The 21,800-nt window shown below is 41.1% G+C and overlaps 1 protein-coding gene and 1 long non-coding RNA gene across 3 annotated transcripts in view; one reads left to right on the plus strand and one right to left on the minus strand.

Annotated features, from left to right (window-relative positions):
- The first annotated feature begins 26 nt into the window (after positions 1 to 26).
- LOC121273242 overlaps positions 27 to 21,800 on the plus strand; it is a 106,023-nt gene continuing 84,249 nt past the window's right edge. Inside the window, exon 1 of the long non-coding RNA XR_005941967.1 lies at positions 27 to 97. This is a non-coding gene — a long non-coding RNA (uncharacterized LOC121273242). The remainder of the gene's footprint in view (positions 98 to 21,800) is intronic.
- Positions 7,845 to 21,800, minus strand: part of erbb3a (erb-b2 receptor tyrosine kinase 3a) — a 135,678-nt gene continuing 121,722 nt past the window's right edge. For both annotated transcript variants that reach the window (XM_041180265.1, XM_041180266.1), the window contains exons 23-28: positions 19,473 to 19,619; positions 17,736 to 17,833; positions 16,754 to 16,915; positions 15,417 to 15,479; positions 12,709 to 12,994; positions 7,845 to 11,657 (exon numbers count right to left, since the gene is read on the minus strand). In XM_041180265.1, coding sequence (XP_041036199.1) covers positions 11,365 to 11,657; positions 12,709 to 12,994; positions 15,417 to 15,479; positions 16,754 to 16,915; positions 17,736 to 17,833; positions 19,473 to 19,619 — 1,049 coding nt within the window. In that variant the 3' untranslated portion in view covers positions 7,845 to 11,364. The remainder of the gene's footprint in view (positions 11,658 to 12,708; positions 12,995 to 15,416; positions 15,480 to 16,753; positions 16,916 to 17,735; positions 17,834 to 19,472; positions 19,620 to 21,800) is intronic.

Below are 21,800 nucleotides of genomic sequence, written 5' to 3' on the forward strand. Positions count from 1 at the left end.
TTTTTTTTGTCAAATTTGAAGTTGGAACTCCTCCTCCCCCAGCCACCCCCCCAGGAAACAGTAACGGCCTGCACAGGAGTGGAACAATCATCAAACCGTAAGACCAATTTAAACATCGTTATTTTTAAGTCTAAACCCGTCTATGACAAAGAGGAACATTAAAGGAGAAAAAACAGCAAATAGCTTGGTCTCAAACATTCAGAGGCGAAGTTACTTGATCTTAATAATAACATTTATTCTAATAAGATTTATTGTGGTCTGAATAAAGCCAAAATGACAACTGACTTAAATATGTCACTTCTGCAAAGTGCTGATCTGTAATAGGTATCTACTTCATGTAAAAGTTCTGCAACAGTGATTTTCAAAACTTTCCTGTGGAAGATCACCTGCAAATGTAGAACTTCTGTCCTAACGTCCAACAAGTTGGTGTCAAAGACCCAGAGGCTATTTTTAAATGGAGCGAGGAAAGTAATGAAACAAAAACAAAAATTGCTGGAAAAACTCAGCAGGTCTGACAGCATCTGTGGAGAGAAAGACAGAGTTAACGTTTTGAGTCCATATGACTTCTTTAGAACTAAAAGAGGAAAGTAATGTGCTGATAAATCAACAGTTACAAACATTCTGACAACTCCAAAGGCTAAGGTCTCTTAATTTGAAAATCTGTGTTGTAATATTCAATAGTGACTTACATTGCATCAAAATGTGTCATTTGTCAAGCAATAATCACAATTTTGCTTCTTTGTGACAACCATAAGAAGTTCATATTAAAAGAGTGTCATCACATTGTTATAGAGTGGACATAGATTCAGATCCTGGAACAGTCTGTTCCATAAACTCAGCTACTGCAAGTTTGTATTGCAGGACACACCAGATCTGCTACAGTAAAACTTTCAATGCTTTTTATAAATTGTAAACATTTTATTATGTTACTAAATAGTGCAATCTGAGAACTGTCCATTCACCAACTGGCCAATTTATAATTCCCCATTTAGCTTTTTGTTCCATTAGTAGTTGAAAAACGGGTATTTTCTCTGGCTTCCAGGAAGCTAACTATTAGCATTAGTAAGCATCCAGAACCACATGATCAAGATGTTTATGTTTCTGTAACCATCATTGCCACACCACTAAGGGTATTGAACTCTGGTTTAATATTCAGCAAAGATTCCCATGAGCTGGACTAGAGGTCGCTGTCACCAGAGGTGATGTAAATTCTGTGGTTTCTCATGGGAACACTTAGGAACAGGAGTAGGCCATTTAACCCATCAATCTTATTCTGCCATTCAATGAGATGATGGCCTAACTCCATACACCTGCCTTTGCCCCATACCCCTTAATATCTTTGGTTAACAAAAATCTGTCAATCTCAGATTTAAAACTAACAATTGATTTGCATCAATTACCACTTGTGGAAGAGAGAGTTCCAAACTTCTCTTACTCTTTGGCATGTAGAAGTGTTTTCCTAATTTCACTCCTGAAAGCTCTGGCTCTTACTTTTAGACTATAAGTCAAGTCCTAGACTGCCCAAACAGTGGAAATAGTTTTTCTCCATCTATTCTAAATGTCCCCTTAATATCCTGAAAACTCCAATCAAACCATAGAATGGTTACAACACACAAGGTCATCATTTGGCCTGTCTTGCCTATGCTAGCTCTCTATAAGAGCTGCTCAGCTAGTCCCATTCCCCTGCCTTTACCTGCAATTTGTTCTCTTCAGATAATTATCCAATTCCCTTTTGAAAGCCACGATTGAATCTGTCTCCACCACACTCCCAAACAGTGTACTCCAGATCCTAACCACTTGCTGCATAAGAAGTTTTTCTTCATGTTGCTGTTGCTTCTTTTGCCAATCACCTTAAATCTGTGTCTCTCTGGTTCTTGACCCTTCTGCCAATAGGAACAGTTTCTCCCTTTCTACTCTATCCAAGCCCCTCGTGATTTTGAACATCTCTATCAAATCTCTTCTTCACCTTCTCTTCTCTAAGGAGAACAGCCCCAGCTTCTCCAATCTATCCTTGTGACTGAAATTTCTCATCCAGGGAACAATTCTCATCAATCTCTTCTGCACTTTCTCCAATGCCTTTACATCCTTCTAAATTCCAGGGAATACAACCCTATTGTGTGTAATTTCTCCTCGTAATTTAACTGTTGGGAGTCCAGGTATCATTCTGGTAGACCTACACTGCACTTCAAGGTCAATATATCCTTCCTAAGGTGTGGCATCCAGAACCCCTCACAGTGACTCGAGGTGTGGTCTAACCAGGGCTTTATATAGCTGAAGCATCACCAATGACCCCTTGTATTTTAGTTCTCTATATATAAAGGCCAGCATTCCATTAACCTTTTTTGAATATTTTCTGTACCTGTTCATGTCATTTTAAGGATCTATGTACTTGAACTCAAAAAGCGTTTATAAGAGAATGGATATTCTGTAATGTTGCTCACAGTAAGTGAGAAAATCTGTTGTTTTGGAGAGGGATGATGAGTTTGTCAAGATTCAGGAGAGGTTATATATATGAAGTTAAAGGGGCATGAAGGCAGGCATTTGTGGAGAGGATAGCAGTGAGTAGTTGGAGAAGGAAAGTAGTGGGGATCAGGTACAGAATTGAGCAATAAGGGGTCAGGGAGAGACGATGAGTAGTTGAGGGGGTAGAGAGTATTCAGGGTAATTGGAACAAAGAGTATTTTGGGTCAGAAGGTAAGAATTCAGGTTGGTGACTAGGACAAGTGAACACCTGGGGAGGGTTAGACGAACTGGGGAGCAAGTAGTATTGAGGAGAATGTAGTGGTCATCGAGAGGATGAACAGTGTTAAGTTATAGACAAATAGGAGCAGCTGACATGAAGAGCTGGGAGCCAGGCAGTGGCAGTAGTGTGTGAGCAGAATACTTTTTCTTGCACACTGTACCTGGCATAGCTGCAATTAAGTAGGCATGTTTATATTTCTAACTACTTACAAAGTACAAATGATGGTAATCAAAGCCTTTATGTTTACATAAAAAGCTTTATAAAATGAATTCATTTTCTCAAATTAGGATGAGAAAAGATCCCTACCTTACTGAGTGTCTTTGAACTATGTAAACTCCTTGTTACTTAAAAGTTGTTTGAAGGTTTTCTTGGTGGGAGTGGTAACATGATGTAACCATTAAATTTGTCTTACGGTAAAATTTGCTCTAAGAGCAGTTGTTACCTTAAAAGAGTTCCTTAGAAGAACTGGTAAGCCTCGCCATTTTGGGCAACATACTCTGCCCATCATCTGGAGGAATGACTGGAACAGATGAAAGATTTAGTTATATGTTGTGGAGGATGGGACAATGGGCAGGATCTTATTGCTGATTGGTCAGGCTGAGGCCTACCAGTTCTTCTAAGGAACTCTTTTAGAGCAAATTTTACGTAGTGTAACTGTTAAATTGTCTTACTCTTTTAAAATTTTTTCTATTAATGGCAAGTGTCTTCACTGTTTAAGTTAAACAGTGCCCCCTTCTTAAAAGGGCACTGACAATTATTTGTAAATTATACCAAGCTTTTAAAGGAAATGCATCAAATTAAAGTCAAATGTGGTCCGGTTTTTTTGGGGGGTTGGGGGGGGTGGGGTGCGGGGGGGTTGGTTGGGTGGGGGGGGGGGTGGGGGGGGGGGGGGGGGGGGGGTTGCGGGGAGGGAGCAATACTGCATGGTCCCTTTCCATGGACACCTGGCATGAGCATAGACATGGAAGAGAGGCAAGAAATCAGGTCGAGTGACACCCCTTGACTGTGCACTGCCTGGACTTGTGGATGGCCACCTTGGCCAGGTCCAGGACCAGTCCTAGGAGGTCCTCTGACCTGCCTGCTGCCCTGTGCCACAGGTACACGATCTATGATCGTATCTAGCAGCTGATAATGTGTGAAACTTGCGCTGAAAATTTCAAAGAATAGTTTTTAATGCTCTGTCATGTTAGAAACCTTATTTGCAGCCAATACTTGCCAAGCTGAGGGCAAAAGAAATGATGGACAAAAAAAAGGTTTCAGAAAAGTGGTTTGTGTAATGTGATTATTTGGCCTTATCCATGTTAGACAACATGTGTAAGGAGGCATAAATTTGAATCAATTGATAAATTGCTATAGCCCATCAGCTGAAAGTAATTTGTGTTGAGCTGGAATTAATCTGTACAACAGCCAGTCTCTGCAAAATGTTCGCAATAGCGTGCGGACAAGATGCAACAGGAAAGTGAGACTCAAATTTTATAAAATTAGTGCAGGATTTTTCAGAAGGCAGGGTATCCCACCCTGCCACCCAAAGAGTCGGCGAGGAACACGTCCCCATTGATACCGGCTGTCCTGCAGCCATTTAACATTTGACCGGGTGTTCATTAACTAAAGGCGAGACTTCTGCCCCCATCTGGGCAAAAGTCCCACCTTAGAGAGCCACCAGCCAATCAGGTGGCCGGCAGTTCTGTCATCCCAGCAACACCAGGTCCAAGCGGTGGCCACTGCTGGGACTACAGCCCCCACAGAAGAGGAGCCAATGGAGGTGGGACTGAAGGTAAGTCTGGGGTATCAGTGGGGCCTGGCTGGCAGGCCCCAGCGAAGAGATTTAGGAGGTTGGTGAGCCAGGTTCGAGAGGGCAGGGGAGGGAGGGTGTTAAAGGGGGGCTATGACCTTGCGGGGGTGCCTCCAATTGGCAAAAGGGGGGCCCTTTCACCAGTCTGCTCAGCTAAAGCTGCTGGGCTACCCGCTTGACGTGGGCCTCCCTCTGCCGCAGGTGAAAGAGCAGTGGGGGTGGGATGAGGCACTTAATTGGTCATTAATTGGCCACTTAATGGCCTCAATAGGGCCAAGGGCAGGTGGGCTGCCCAATGCTTCCATCGCCACCTGTAAAATAGCAGACAGATCAGGAGCAGGTGGGCAGGCCATGTGCTGCATTTTACGAGCCAACCGCATTCCCCCCTTCAAACCAGTTGGTGGGGAACTATTAAATTCATTCTGTCCTGTGAGAGATTTGCTGTATTGTAGTGGCTTTCCAATGTTGCTTTTGGTGAGTTTGGAGTTTAGGTTATTTTTATAACAATAGTTATCAATCAGGGCCACTTATTTACAGCAGCTGAATACATCAAATTGTGTGCTTATTACATGGTATTATGGAATTTCGTGAATTAAGTTTTGATCCTGATCACTTTTCTCGGAAACTAACTCAGTGGCCTCGATTATCGCTTTGCATATGTATCACATTTTTATCTCACTTTTTCTTTCAAGGATTCACACTGAGATGATGAGAGGTACCAGAATGAATGTAAGCTCACATTTTGCAGCATTTGAGCAGTGGGTGCTTATGGAATTACTAGCAATGGGACATTTGGACTTTGGTAGCATTGGAGGTGGCCTTGGGATTTGACAGAACTGATGTGCAAGTCCTGCGGTTTAACAGAGTTGCTTTGTGCACATTGCATTATGAAGAACAACACTCATGCAACCCCCCCCCCCACCCCCACCCAGTGTATGGAACTAGTGACATGGTCCTACGTTTTACCACGATATAGAACATTTCCATTATAATTGTCCTCTACCACAACAAGGAATTAACAGAAGCAATGTGCCTCTAAGTTAGGCTTTGTCATACCTTTTATACTTGTATTGTGTGGGTTGAATTCCCTATTCCTCCTGGCACTGGCACACTAGCACTGAGTGAAATATGTCTGTATTTCCATAAACTATGTTAAACCATATAGTTTGCATATTAATCTTCCAAATCTTAATGGAATTGATTCAGCCAACTGATATAAATATCCCAATCACACTGTCATAAATGAGGGGTAAAATGAACTGATGGTTTTAATTAGTAGCCATCCTTTTCAATTTCTAATTACGTGTCTGTCCATCATGTTCCATGTCTAAACATTGCGACATCAATACACGAGCACTAATAATCTGTTGGAGAGCTCATTAAAAATCTGTCTGAAGAACATAGAGACAAAACTGCTGTGCACAGCATCTGAATCAGATTAGACAATTAAGCGAGTTTTGTATCCCTGGACCTAGCAATTATTTGATAGGATCGTGACCTAACTCCTTTTCTTTCTGAGAGAGCACTTAAATTCAAAATTCTAGGTGGAAAATTCAGTCTCTTTTGACAAGTTCCTGATTTCATACAGGCTGTAAATCAACAATCAGAGATTAAGGGAGAGAGAGAAGGCAGAAATAAAACACTGAAAAGCCCATTACTGCTTCTAGCCAATTAGAAAGTGGCAGAGCTCCCCTGGCATCAAGACATCTGCCACCCTACTGATGATTAGGAAGGGAGTGTGGCACAAAGGAAAGAAGAGAAAAACTTGGGTCCTGAAGCGATACTATGGAAACTAGTGTACAAACACTTAACACCTTCATCTGAAATTCCTTGTTAGTATTATAGTCAAGGCAGTAATCAATTTATTTTACACATTAACACGTCTTGTAAAATAGGAGAGGAAGGAATTCCAACTATTGCATTAAACATTCATACACTGTTATATCACGGTATAACTTCAAGACAATTGAGAATAGGGGACTAAATTAAGAGCAAATGTTTACTTTGTGTTGCACACTCAATAAGAAACACCAGCAATTCAAACAGAATTTCACAGAATTGTAAAAGTATCTAGCATAGTCTGTACTTGGAATTACACAGTATGCACTGTCGATTTATATTTCTAGTAAAAACTGCACTGTTGGCATCACCATTGCAAACTTGGGCATAAATATCTGCATCACAGACACAGGCAGGTAAATTTTTCTGATCAGTAGTGTTGCTACAGCAAGCCCAATTTGAGCAAGCAGGGGCCAAGAAATTGGGTGGCTACTGCATAGTCATAGGAACAGCAGTAGGCCATTCTGCCCCACAAGCCATTTCTGATCATGGTTAATCTATACCTTAATTCAAATTACCCACCTTTGATCCATATTCCTGGGTACCCTTACCCAACAAAAATAATCTGCGATCTCACTCTTGAAAATTTTAATTGTCCCCCAGCATCCACAGTCTTTATGGGGACAGCAGTGTTTTTGAGCTTTCTACTAACCTTTATGTGAAGAATTGCATCCTGATGATCTCCCTGAATTGTTTGGCTCTCATATTAAGATTGTGCTCCCTTGTTCTGGATTCCCCCACCAAAAGAAAGTTTCCCTGTATCTGCCCTGTCAATTTCCTTCCTCAATATAAATGCCTCGATTAGATCAATCCCTCAACCTTCTAAACTCAAGGGAATAGAAGCCCTGTTTGTGTTGTTCGATTAGGCACTTTACAACCCTGCAGACTCAACATCAAGTTGCAATTTCAGATTGACCACTGCTTCCATTTTTTTGGACAAGAGGTGCTGACAATGATTCTGTTATTTATTTAATCTCGCTTGTTTTTCCTCCTATCACAGACCTTCCCTTTTGTTCTTTCCTCCTTTCTCCTCTTCTTGCCTCTGTACTTGCTTAAAGCTGGTAACATATTCCAGATCTGACAAAAGGTCATTGCCCTGAAACATTAATTGTTTGTCTCACCTCAGATGCTGCCAGACTTGCTGAATCTATCCAGTTGTGTACCAAGTTTAAGCAACCTGTCCTCATAATTTAGCCCTTTAAACCCTATATAGTCGACTCGAAAGAAAACAGGGGATCCTGGCATAGAGTAGAGAAGGAAAAAGGCAAGAAAAATGTCAAACCGCCCTGCCTAACCTGTGCTGTGATTGTGTTTCTGGTGTGACTTTACACCTGTTTAATTCACTTCTATTCTGCAGAGTCAAACAAGAAGATTAGCAAAAGTAAATACATGGATAAAACACATACTTAACTAAAGTGGCTTTTAAGAGCTGTCATCTCAGAAAACTAGTACAGTTTTTTTTTAAAAACAAATATTTATTTCAATTTCACACAAGGGGCTGAACACTCGAGAGTTTCCAACCAGTCCCTTAAGGTTGTATAAAAACAGCATTAAGTACACAACAGAAATTAATAAACTATCCTTATATATGTACATAAGGAAGAGGTAATCTACCTGTCTCCCCATTTTACACAACAATCAATTTTTGTATTTAATACTCAGCAACTCATCATTCACAAACTCATACTCTGAAAAAATCACTTCAATCCTGGTAGATCTTTAAAAAATGGAATATCAATTAAAAAGTTTATTTGACTGTTCTTCATTACAATCCACTTAATATATTAAGCATTGTAGTCTCAGAAAATGAAAATAAGTCATTCCTGTAGCTATTAGAACATGTTTGTGTACTTCAAGGCATAGTGGGTTTTAAGCAATCACAGAGTTAATTTGACATGAAACATCCCTTTTGAACATGTTACAAAACTATGAGCAATTGAGTAAAAGCACTCTTTTTCTATATAAAAAAAATTCTCCCCTCCTTCCCCTGAAGGCACTGCCCAGTCCTGGGGCCCAGCTGCCCTTCAGTATTTCACTAAAGTAGCCATTCTTCTTTTGAGAGTCCAAACAGTATGAGCATGTAATCAAAGCTGAGCTCAACTGCATCCACACCAGCCACACACACATCTTCCAGTAGGAAGCACTAGATAGTGATTAGGAATGGGAAGCCTGGCTGATTTCTTTTTTGTGCCCACTCACTGTCAATACTCACACAAGAAGGAAGGGACACTTGAGTGAGGTGCTGAGGGCTGCAAGCTCCTACTGAAACTGTCCCCTAATCAACAGGCTGCATCCTCAGGAGAGGAAGGAGAGATTTTGCTCCCTCAACAGTTTGGTGGATAAAGGTACCTTCTGTTGATAGACTACATCATGTAGCCCACAAAAGACACACTTGATTCCTGAACTGTACTGAATTAGCTGATCTCAGCAAAGACAGCAGCAGCCCTGGGCAATAGAATGGATAAGGAAAAATGCAGGTTTCTCACTGCTTATTGCTATTCAGTGATCCCTCTCCACCACTGCCTTGCTGGTATATGTGCAAGTAAGGCGCTCTAGGTGAGGATAGGATTAGGCAAGTGTGTGATTGTAGAATAGTCTGTCAATAATCACCCCCATTAAGAATGGTCATTTGTGTGTGATTGTACCCTACAGCCTTAATAAAAGGGAAAATATGTGTAAAATTTGATTATGTAAGATATCTATATAGGTACTAAATTTAAAAATGGCAACTGATCAGACCAGACCAGTGAATTTTGGTAGTAGTTTTTCCCTGTCAAATTGCACCCAAAGGAGTCTGACACTAATTGGCTCGTATACTTGTCACTGCTGCTTCATTTGTGAAAGGCAAGAAAATAACATACAATATAGAACATCATTCATGAAATCTACAAATCTCCATAAAAGGTCCTTAGATCAACGCCTTGTGATCTTTAGTTCCCATCAGGGTTACTTGTTCAAACCACTGATCACACATCATTATCTTCAAGTATCCCAGCTCTGCATTTATATACATATAAAAATGTAGAATTTCTCTCACTACAGTTCACGATAATTATACAATGGTAGAGGATATTTGGTTGGTGGGTGTGGGGTGAGGAAGTGAGTGAAGCCTTTCCACAATATAATTTGGTGCCCTTCGTTAATAGTTGCTCAGGAACACACTGCTCAAATAGAAGATAAATTTGAGGAGCAAATAAGATTTCTTACTACTTATGATGAAACAAATATGGAATTCAGCATGAACTGTAGAATCACATCCGTCACAAACATGCCCAACCCTATTAAAATCTTGAGATCAAAATAAGCTTTGAACATCCAAGATTTGGACTTCTAGCCTGCCAGTGATATGCCATGCAATGCAATCTAAATCACCTTTTGTTCTAGGCTTTAATTTTGTAGCCACTAAGGCTAATTTTTGGTTCAACAATGAAATCACCAACATTCTTACCAAATCTGGCACAGGGACCTTTTGTCCCACTGGATTCTATAGGCCCACATCTCCATTCACTTTTAGCGTCATTGATTTTGCAATCTTTTAAAAATATGATTATTTTAACTGTGAAGTTCTTCTGAAACTTCCTTGAAAACACGACAGACTCCCACCTTCTAACAAGCATGGCCAACAAAGGCCCAGGCTGCTCCAATAGGAATACAAACGACCCTTCCTGACTGATAATTTGAGTACAGCCATTAGATGGAGGGTGGGGATGAGGGGACAGGCCCCTTTCCACTCACCATCCCCCCATCCGCCCCAAAATAATTTATAACGTGTTATATTCCCCCTCCAAGTTACAGAATTACCCCAATGATTCCCCCCAACTTCCCAAACTCCCTATATGGCCTCTGCCTTAAATGATTGATAATCAAAGATTATGGAAAAAAAATACATTTCCAATCCGAGCACTTTAAAACATAATAAACATTTGCAGAGATAATTACAGAAAATTAACATTGGTGCCCGATTTCCAGGCATTAACCTCTGATCACAATCCTTTAGCTGCCTTGAACAAGAAAATCGAATTGTTGTAACTCAGCACTGAGGCAAATGAACAGGCCAGTCAATGGCTTCATTTACTGAGTCTTGCAGAATTTTTTTCAATTTGAGCCTCGCAATCTTCATGTATCCCATATGAGAGCTAATCTTGTGAAGGGCGAGGTAATTATACTTCATTCCGCCCACTTGAACACACTGACGGAATCAGTGATCCCTTTTCTGCCACAATAATGCCGTCATAGATGAACAGAGTGACCAGTGGTGGTTCTTCAGCTGGATAATGAACAATATACCATTGGAATCTATGGTCCTGATCAGCCTCCTTGCCAAAGTCCCCTATCAATCAATTGGATGTGCCACAAGCGACTGCAGATGAATGTTAAGGCCCAGGGGCATTTCCACAGGAGATAATTGGGTTGGCCCTCTGTGTTTTGTTATGAATCAAGAGCACAGCACAGAAAAATTTCTACTGAATGGGCAAGGCATGAAACCATCCCCCTTCCCTCCTTAGCACTGCACGTCAATGGCAAGAGATAGGAGTGCTCCACTCACTACCTAAAGGGGCTGGTTGGCCAGTTTTCTCCACGTTCTGTGAAGAGCGTACAACAAGGTGCAAGAAGACCATTCATTCGTGTGTTTGGCAGGTATCTGGTTTACTCAACTCTCACGTTTCATGACTACAATAGAGCAACATTATTCCTGGACATTTACTGGTGCGCGTGAGAGATAGAAAACAGACATTATGGGTGGGTGAATGGGTCAGCATCACAGTGCATCATGTACTGATCCAAACTAGATGGCATTACACACAAGGGACATCAGTAAAGCAGTCTCTCTAGCTAGAGTGTAAACTGTTCTGATTCAGAGATATAGGATCTACTATTCTCTTTCCTCTTCCCCCTCCCCCCTGCCACCCCATGTTCCAAAGTTCAGAAATCAACTTTTTTTGCTTGTTGGGTTGTTAGCCATCGAAATAGGATCCTGAAGTTGGTCCTCTTATGTCCTCTTTATTTCTGACTTTGCTGGGAGACTGCTATGCCAGTAGTCTGGATTATCAAAGGCATGAATGTCACCCCCAGTAACAAACACAGTACTGTCATCCAGGTATTCAGGGTTCTGCACGACGCTCACACAGCCATTGAGGTAGGCCCGTTTGTTCATGTACTCATATTCTTGGTGATCACTTGGTTTTGAGTCAGATTCCTTTTGACTCTCGAGTGGCTGGGTATTATTCACATCGCTGACTTTATTATTCAAGGGATCGACTTCATTGGCAGGCTTCAGACTCTCTGCAGGCACAACAGAAATACTTGTGAATCACTAGAAAAATGAGAGATGCTTTGAGATTTTTTTTCCTGCTTCACTGCTGTAAGGCCCTGACTTGTGCTGGCATTCAGTTCCTTGAACCATGGCTATCCCACTAGAGAGGCATCACAACCAAGCATTATTGTGTCCCCATTTGATGTCCACATGCTGGTGTTTCCAGAAGTCATTGCTGGATAGTACTGAGGAGTGGAAGTCGTGTCTGATTTCTCTCCCCAATTAGAGCAGGACAAACCAGATAACTCAGGACAGGTCATGGACTGAAACTAGAACTTTCCCTGGTTTTATATCTCAGTACTAAATCAGACATTGCATTTACTTTCTGTAGCATTTTGGGGGGGGTGGGGTAACGAGATAATTATTCTCCATATTAAGTGGAGAAAGTATAGACTGTGATTTACAATTAAGCAGAAGAACAAGATTGCAATTTATATAGCACCTTATCACATCTTCAAAGAACTCAACAACCCATGAATTACTTCTGAATTACAGCCACACTTGTTATCCAGGCAACTACAAGAGCCAATCATGTACAGCACAATCCCACCATCAGGAAATTATATAAACAACCAGTTAACCTGCTCCTGGCAGTGTTGCTCGACAGAGAAATGGTGGCCAAGATGTTAAGTAGGCTCCCTGCTCTTCCAAATAGTGCTGTGGGATTTTTAATGTCCACTGGAAGAAGTTGGTGAGGCTTTGGTTTAATATCTCTTCCTAAAGCTGCATATCCTGACAATGCAGCGCTCCCTCAGTATCAAGGTACTGCATTAGATTGTCAGCGTAGGTTACGTGCTCAGGTCCTGGAGTGAGATTCAAACCCACAAATTGCTGGTTTAGGTGAGAAATCTACCACTGATCCTAATTGTTATGTAAGTTACACCAAATTCAATGGGACACTTTAGTTCCTCTTAATAGAGCAAGTCTTACTGTTTGCAGTATTCTTGAAAAATAGCACTCTCTTACTTTTGTGGTCAAAATGCAACTGTAGTCCTCAAAGAGTGTACATTTAATACTTACCAGCTGTAGAGCTTCTTTGTTCTGGCATCACATAGCCATTAATGTCCACCTCTGCTTCATCAGATGGGGAAATCATCATGTTTGTGCCATTGGAGAAACGTGCACTGCTGTCCCTCGAGCGGTGGCCACGGAGCTGGGGCGTTCCATTCAAAGATATATCTTCGTATAGATCAAGTGAGGATGCTGTACCTCGGCCTTCCGAAGACTCTGAGATAGTTCGAGTCGTGGACTCATTCCGTATCCTTAGAGAGCGCTTTGATCCCAGATCTCCATTCTTCATCCCAGTCTAACAAATGAAAAGGTCACTTTGTTATATCTCCCTGAATCTGGAAAAGTACACATTCTTCCTCATTTTGGGTTAATGAAGAACTTTATTGTAGGGTAACTGCCTACTCTATGGGTCCCAGGTCATTTTTCTCTACTTATTGGATTTCATTGTTGTTCTCTCAAAACTTCAGTTTCAGCTACTAAACAGTGAATTGGATACTGGTCAAGGAGATGTATTTACAGACCATTTGGCCTTTTTTAAAACATGTGTAGTAGATGTCCCTGTTTTTCTTTTCAAAGTAATATTCTCTCTTTCATACTCTCTTTCTCTCTCACATACAGTTCTCCTTGAACTATTAGACAATCTGCTCACACACCTCCACTAGGTGGAACTCACTGAGACCCAAGGAGTTATTATCGGTTGTATTCACTCTAGCACTTAAAGTTATGCTTTAAGCACATTTTCAGGATCATTTTCTGTGCTCCTGTTGCAGAACTTCATGAGGGCAGCACATACTGGGCAGTGTGCCCAATTCATAGCCCAAAGAATTCCCTGATCAAATGAAATGGAGAATCATTCAGGTCACAAATCAGGAGCACTGGTCCTTCATGAGTAAATTCTTGATTTGCGTCTCAGTTGCCTGAAACTCTACAATGAGTGCACAAGTTCAAACATGTCCTCTTTATTTTTAACACTGTTGGTGGGAGGTCTCAGGACAACTTCTCGGGGCTATGTGCAGACAGTCTACTCTGCATCTAAAGCTGTAGAAGTGCCGCTGAGGTCCCTCCACACTTGTACTCTAGAATAGCCTTGTACATCCAGTAAAATGCAAGTCTAAGATTCTGCTATCGGGAAGGGTGGGACAAGTTCAATCAAGTAAACGGGGGAGCAAGTCCCAAGGGGTGATGGCCTGATCTTCTGCCATGATTCAAGTGAATAGTTCTTTCTGGTACTGCATATTTTTCACCTGTTTTACTACCACCACTAAATACGGGAAAAAGAATTTACTCAAAAAAAATTAGACGACTGCTTAGTGCTTGCTACTGATACTAGTTAACAATTATAATAGCTATACTAAATATTCAAATCATTAGGGATCTAAAGGTCATACGAACAAGGAGCAGAAGTAGGCCATTCAGCCCCTCGAGCCTGCTCCACCATTTGATAAGATCATGGCTGATCTGATAGTAACCTGAAATCTACATCCCACCTACTGTCAATAACCTATCACCCCCTTGCTTAGTAAGAATCTATACACCTCTGCCTTAAAAATATTAAAAGACTCTGCTTCCACCACCTTCTCAGGAAGAGAGTTCCAAAGACTCTCAACCCTCTGGGTGAAAAAATTTCTCCTCTTCTCTGTTTTAAATGGGCGACCCCTTATTTTTAAACAGTGACACCTAAGTTCTAGATTCTCCCACAAGAGGAAACATCCTGTCCACATCCACCCTGTCAAGACCACTCATGTTCCTATATGTTTCAATCAAGTTGCATCTTACTCTTCTAAACTCCAGTGGATACAAGCCCAGCCTGTCCAACCTTTCCTCATAAGACAACTCACCCATTCCTGGTATCAGTCTGGTAAACCCTCTCTGAACCACTTCCAACACATTTACATCCTTCCTTAAAATAAGGAGACCAGTACTGTACACAGTACTCCAAATGTGGCCTCGCCAATGCCCTGTACAACTGAAGCATAATCTCCCTACTTTTGTATTCGGTTCCCCTCGCAATAAACGATAACATTCTAGTAGCTTTCCTAATTACTTGCATACTAGCCTTTTGTGATTCATGCACTAGGCAACCCAGATCCCTCTGCACCTCAGAGCTCTGCAATCTCTCACCATTTAGATAATATGCTTCTCTTTTATTCTTCCTGCCAAAATAGACAATTTCACAATTTCCCACATTAAACTCCATCTGCCAGATCTTTGCCCACTCTCTTAACCTATCTATATCTGTTTATAGCCTCCTTATGTCCTCTTCACAACTTACTTTCCTACCTATCTTTGTGTCCTCAGAAAATTTGGCAACCATCCCTTCAATTTCTTCCAAGTCATTTATATAAATTGTAAATAGTTGAGGTCCCAGCACTGATCCCTGTGGCACACCACTCATTACATCTTGCCAACCTTAAAAAGACCCATTTATGCCTACTCTCTGCTTCGTATTAGCCAGCCAATCTTCTTTCCATGCCAATATAATACACCCTACACCACCGGCTTTTATTTTCTGCAATAACCTTTGATATGGCACTTTATCAAATGCCTCCTGGAAAGACATCCAGACATGTCCATTAAAATGACAAGATTAAGAATATTCCACAAGATCTTAATTATTTTTGAGAGATGTTGAATTTGATGGTTTGTTTGTATGAACAAGAAATGATACTTTTAGCACTGTTTGCAGACATTCCAAATAAACCTCTTCATGTGTTTACCTGTCGAGAGCCATCTGGACCAATCCTATTCATTGGCATATACCCTGCTGGCAAACTGTTGCTCTGCAAAAAGAAATGGAAAAAAATTTGATGTGGCACTTGTTAACAAGAGCTGTGCAGTCAGTCATGAACCAACACTCAGGCCTTGGGATATTAGCATACAAACTCTTAACACATTGCTTTGAAATTTCTCTGTTATTTAGCAGAGGAAAAATTGCAGGGAAAGGTACCTTAGATCAACGCCTTCAGGATTTATATACAACTCATCCCAGGTATAATTTTAGGGCTAGGGTCACAACCAGTTCAGTTTTGGAATAGCCAACTATCCGTTAATACTAAAGGTATCAACTCTTGCTTTAGTACAGATCCACTGGCATAGGGCAATCTTCTCAAGTGGCCAGTTTGTCACATACTGGCCGAGATTGTTAGTAGGCTATTTGACCATAGAGGAAGGAAAATCCAACATAGCTGAACCTAATGTCACTCAATATTCACACACACACACATACTTATCAGAAGGGGGCCATTGGATTGTGACCAGGAGCAGAAACCCTGGCTGATTTTTTTCTCTCCCAAGCTCATGGATGCTAAGCCCCTACTGCTACCCGAGCTGAGATCATCCAAAATCTAGGATTTTGCTGGTCTGTATCAGATAGTTCAGTTACCCACTGAATTATCCAGAAATCCACTGTTTCTTTCCTATCATCACACTGGAATGTGACCGGAGGGATCAGGCTTCCAGCTCTGCACATTGTAACTTGTTGATGCAAAGGATCAACATGGAGTGACTTATCCTCAAATTTGCTTTAGATGCTTTTACAATGCTGCTCATTTAGTTCTGACTCTGAGAATCAAGTGTTCAGGAGTTGGCTCCCTATGTTTACGCTGTTAAATCTGGTCCCCCTATTCCGGTAGCAGCCGTACACTTGGCTATTGGTGGGTCTTTGAATCTATCACTGGTTTCACTGGTATAAACATCAGGAGCCGGCTGACGGAAGCTGGTTTGCCGGAATCAAAATGAAAACACCAGCGTGGAACGGCTTCTCCCTTCCTGCAAAGAGTCTTCTCTACTCTTTTCTTCTCTTGCCATACTTCCTTTGCGTTGCAGTCAACTGGCAGGAAGTGCATTTGGTTCCTTGTTCTCCACTTACTGGCTTGACTACAAACCAAGAATGAACCAATCATATGAAATAATCTGAGTGATGTGCAGGGATTCAAACCACAGGAAACACTCAACAGTTTAAGCTGCCTTGTGACATCAATGTTTAGGGCAGGTGAAAGGACCAACTGCCCAAAATTGCCACAAATTCCTTGGTTTTTATTAGCTAATTTCATACCCTGCTGGATTCAATCCTCGATCTGAATTCGACAGATGTTGGGCTATCCACTATGGTTGCCATCAAATCCTCATCAATGTCATCATAATCAACTAAGTCTTCCTCAAACTCATGCAGAATCCTTTGTTCACCAACATGTGTGTTGTTGGCCCAGTCATCACCCTGAGGAAAGATACAGAAAGGTTCAGGAAACAGCTGGTGTGTTAGGAGAGGCACAGGGTCAAATAGCCAAAGACACTGTTAAATCATCAGAATACAAGCAATGGTTTACCATTAGGAGGCAATCCTGCACTAAACAACTCTCTTCAGCCTGAATCAAAATCCTGAATGAACCAAAGCAATCTGCAACACTTGTGTCATGTAATATTATTCTTATAAAGGCTCAAAACAGCTCATCAGTATACCTTTAGTTACCGTCTGTGCGGTAACTGTGTCTGTAAGAGATTAAAATTTATTTTGAACCTTGAGCTGCAACCTCCTCCAGCTCGATAACCAACTCTAAACTTACCATCCTTTAAACACTAGCCTCCTGTCTCGAGAATCCCCCATTCCTATTCACCCTACCATTGGTGGCCATGCCCTTAGCTGCCTAAGTCCTTTGCTCTCAAATTTCCTTCAAACCCATCTCTTTGGCCAAGTTGTGGTCACCTGTCCTTATATCTCCTTCCTTGGCTCACATTTTTTTTGGCAATATTTTTGATTGCGTGATGGGGCATTTTTCTACATTTAAGGCACCATCTAAACATTGGGAAGACTGACCAAGCCATTGTCATTGATCCCTGTCACAAATTTTGTTCCCTAGCCATGACTCCATCCCTCTTTACAGCAACTGCCTGGGGCTGAACCAGACTGTGCTGTAAGTTCTATGTAATTCTATGAAATAATTCTATTTTCAGAGCTCCTCAAATACAACATTAGAGTTAGCTGACAGAGTGTTGGAGAATTTGTTGTAACATTTTCGAGAGACTTAGCAAAAACAAACCTCAATAACTAGGTATCTGGCTGGATCACGAGCCATTCTGGAAAATTCTGCACCAAGCTCTTTGAATGTTGGACGACTGTCCTCATCAATCATCCAGCCTGATTTAGAAAAATGAAGAAAATCATATTTATTGCACCTTATTTGTTTATTAAGGAAGAAAATCAGGAGAAAGGGAAGCTGAGAGAGGAGCAGGCCCTGGAAAATCAATAATAAAAACAAAGTGCTGGAAAAACTCAACAGGTCTGGCAGCATCTGTGGAGAGAGAAACAGAGTTAACGCTTCAAGTCCAATATGACTTCTTCAGAACTGAAAATTCAATTCTCATTTGTGATTAATTAAGGAACAATCTGAAGTGCAGGTGTCCAAAACACTGGGGTCCAATGAGAAAAGGAAAAGCAGGACAAACAACAATCAGAAACAATGTTTTAATGAGGCAGCATGGAATTTTATTAGGCTTAAAAGCTTGTCTTAATCCATGTCAAATTTTCCATCACGGCTGTTGACGTGAGAATGGGATGAGCAGTGATCCTCTTCATAATGAGCTAGTCTGCTGTCCTAACTGTCTCAGCTCATGTGTGAAGAATAACCATTTGGATAATACATTAGAGGGCTTTTGCTGCCTTTGTAACTGCACACACACAAAATACACATTATCATGGTGAACCTTTTCTACTCTCTCTCATTACAACCCACAATACCACCCAGAATACAACAGCTCATCCTGAAGCCTACCTCCTAACCTTTTCAGGATAATTTCATTTCTTGATTTTGTTGTTGCTGTTTGAACGTGAATGTCATTTTAACTGGATGGGGTTAGTGGAATAAAATTATTCATTTAAGATTCAACTATAATATATTCTTTGCAACCTAAATGCACATTTCAAAATCTACAAGCCTTGGTTCTATATGTTCTGATACAGTCTCATTTCATAAGTCGCTACAATATGACATTATGCTCCATAGGCAACTTCCCTTTTAAGAATGTGCCCATTAATTTTATTCTCTCCACTCCATATCAATGTAATTTCTAAATAATAATTCCAACTCTGTTTCTCCCAATGTCACTTGTCAACTTGCCTTCCTTGCTTTTTGTGTGTGAGAAATACTTAAGTCCAGATCTTCTACTTTTCACTAACATCTTGAACAGATTTGGACAGGGAGTTGTTGCGTAAAATCTGCTGCCATTCCTGTGATTTTCCAGGCATTAATAGCTGATGTCGAAAATGTCCACCCATATTTGGATGGGTGTGTGCAAGAGATTGGTTACTAGATATAAGTCATCTTGACATAGTTCCTATCAGTAATACCTTGGCAAGGCTGGACATCAGGAATAATGTTGGGTTCCTGGCATCCAGTGCTGCTAAGACAACAGAGTGGTGTGAAAATTTAAATTAATAAGAGTAATTGGATTACTTGCCTCCTTCGAACAATAAAACTGGAAGCAGATGAATAATTGAATTAAAATGACTACTTTCTGTAAGATGATTTGTTCCAGCGTTTTTTACTTTGGAACAACTTATATTGTATTGCAAAACAGTGTCAGTATATTTAATTGCACTTCATTAACTAATAGGGAGATCAGTGGGAATTGAACTGTCTAAATCCCAATGTGCTGTACAAGGGTTGTCACTTATTTACATCCAATTGTCTGGTCTTCACTCTCTGATAATTAAATAGAAAGTTCTATAATCTATCCTCCCAAGTTGATTTCAAAGTTATTTTTAATCACATACTTACATTTTACCATGACCATGTAGACATCAACAGTGCAGATCTGAGGCTGTGGCAGGCGTTCACCTTTCTCCAAGAGACCAGGGATTTCACGAACAGCAATTCCCTCATATGGTTTACTACCAAACGTCATCAGCTCCCAAACAGTGACACCTGCAAAGAACACACAATATTTCAAAGCTGGGAACCAGTTAGAAATCCATTAAAGGATCGATAAACATCAGTTACCTTCTATTTATTGTACAAGTGTAGGCAATGGAACTCAAAGTCACTTCCAGAGCAAGGTGCTTAAAGCTGGAAATAACAGGCTTAGAAATTGCTGTTGATGCAATTGAAAGATTAACTTAAGAATTACTTTAGGCTTTTGAGGGTTTCAAAGGAGGCTGCTTTACATGGGGCTTTCCTAATTTTAGTAGGTGCACTAAAACATGAGCTTTGATGTCTGCACAATGGGTCAGACAGGCTGTGAACTCCAATTAGAAGCCATTCAAACAGCTGAAATTGTGATGGAGAGGCCAGGGCAGCTGTTAGTGAAGCAATGATGCTGAGGAATTGAGGGCCACAAAAAGCCAGGTTTACCAAACAGGTGCTGGAGGCACAAATGGAAAGAGGCAAGGAGGGGAGGCATTGTACGGGACTGATGCCATTTCCTTCCCCTGTCCCCGGGTACCACAGACATGGGGGAAGGTAGGAGAAAGTATGAATGCTGCAGCTGGGGCCCACAGGAGCTGGAAGGAGACCAGCAAAAAGATGTCAGAGTCTAAGAAATGTCCTACAGTAAGCCACCAATACTTCTCTACGTGATAGGGAATGGACCTGAACAGAAGCAGCCGTCTTCTTGAATACTGGAAGATGCTAAGCAGTTGGATTAGGTTGTTTTGATACTGTCCAGCCACCATAAAAGCAGGGCAAAAATGCTTTGTTTGAATGGGAACACTTAGGATGTTTTCTCTCAATTAGGAATTGTATAAAGGGACATGTGTGCACAGCAAAAGTTCTTAATGGTGCTTCACATATCCTCAATTTGTAGCGTGCAGTGTGCCTCTAAGGTGCATCTATACACCTTTGTGTACTTTTCATGTGCAGGTACTATTAATATCTCTAGTTTTGATCTGCTTGCAGGCCAGGATAGCTTTCATTACGGACAGGAGAGACAGTTCAAACTGCACTGATTTCCTCTTACCACCTGTCCGTAAGCAAAAGCTGTTTGAATTAGCTTTTAAAGATTAAGTGGTGGTGTGTTTTTCCAACCTCTCAGATTTTGTGATCCAATTTTACGATCAATCAACAGCAAACTCGAGTTAGGATTAACTCAGAAGGTTAGTTTATTTTACAAGTTCAAAACCTGTGAAAGGAGGGTCTGCAACGTCCCCCTCTGCACATTCACATAGTAAAAGGAGGGATAGAGAAAAGGAGTTTTACAGTACAAGGACCAAAGAAAAATGAATATTGGTTCATGTGAGTTCCAGATTCCAAAGTCAGAGTCCAATGAGGAATTCTTTCACATAAGTGTTTGAGTTCGGCTGGCTGAATTCCAACATTGTAGGATTTGCTTTTCCTTTGGAACTGATGTCGCAAGATGAGACAGGCATGCAGAGATTGTCGGTTTTATAGGCAATGGTACGAAATCCTCCAGCAGAGCCAGGTTAGATGGGTAGGTTGTTCTGCCTAGAGGAGCCTGTTTCTTTGTATCTTACCAGTTGGATGTAAAGCAGCAGACTGAATGTGAAAACCAAAGATGTAATTTTAAACTGTCCAGAAGGCCAGAGGCTTGGGGTCATGTGACCCTCCTTCACCATAATGTCTTCAAAAAGGGTGTTTATCCATCGTGTGGAATTGGCTTCAGTTTCGGGACTGATGTCTGTCATTAGTTGTTGAAAGGGGAGCCGCTTATGTTGAGGGTCTGGCATTTGGGAAGCCATTTTCTCAACAGACCCACTGACTCCACTAGCAAAGTTGGCTTATCAAATGCAAATCACATCTCCTTGCAATTGGTTTGAACAGTCCCAGGTGTGGTGTTAGTCTGTTAGTAGCTCTCTAGGCGTAACAAGGTGTGACATTCCAGAAATCGAGAAAATAATTCTTTTGTCTTTGAAACTCCTGGGGATAGCTCCCAGACATAGGGCCAACCCCAAGATCAGGTGACTTGTAGCAGCCATCTTAATTTTCTTTGTTCAGCAGAAAAAGTCCAGTTTAAAATAAAAATAGCAATAAAGATAAAATCTTTAAATATATAGCGGTGGGTTTCTTTCCGTGTCGTAGGAACCCAACACTTTTAATAGGAGAGAACACACCCACGTACGCACATGCTGGTCCCAAGCAACTTAAGCAGTT

The sequence above is a fragment of the Carcharodon carcharias genome, chromosome X (genome assembly GCF_017639515.1).
Source record: "Carcharodon carcharias isolate sCarCar2 chromosome X, sCarCar2.pri, whole genome shotgun sequence".
Classification (NCBI taxonomy): domain Eukaryota; kingdom Metazoa; phylum Chordata; class Chondrichthyes; order Lamniformes; family Lamnidae; genus Carcharodon; species Carcharodon carcharias.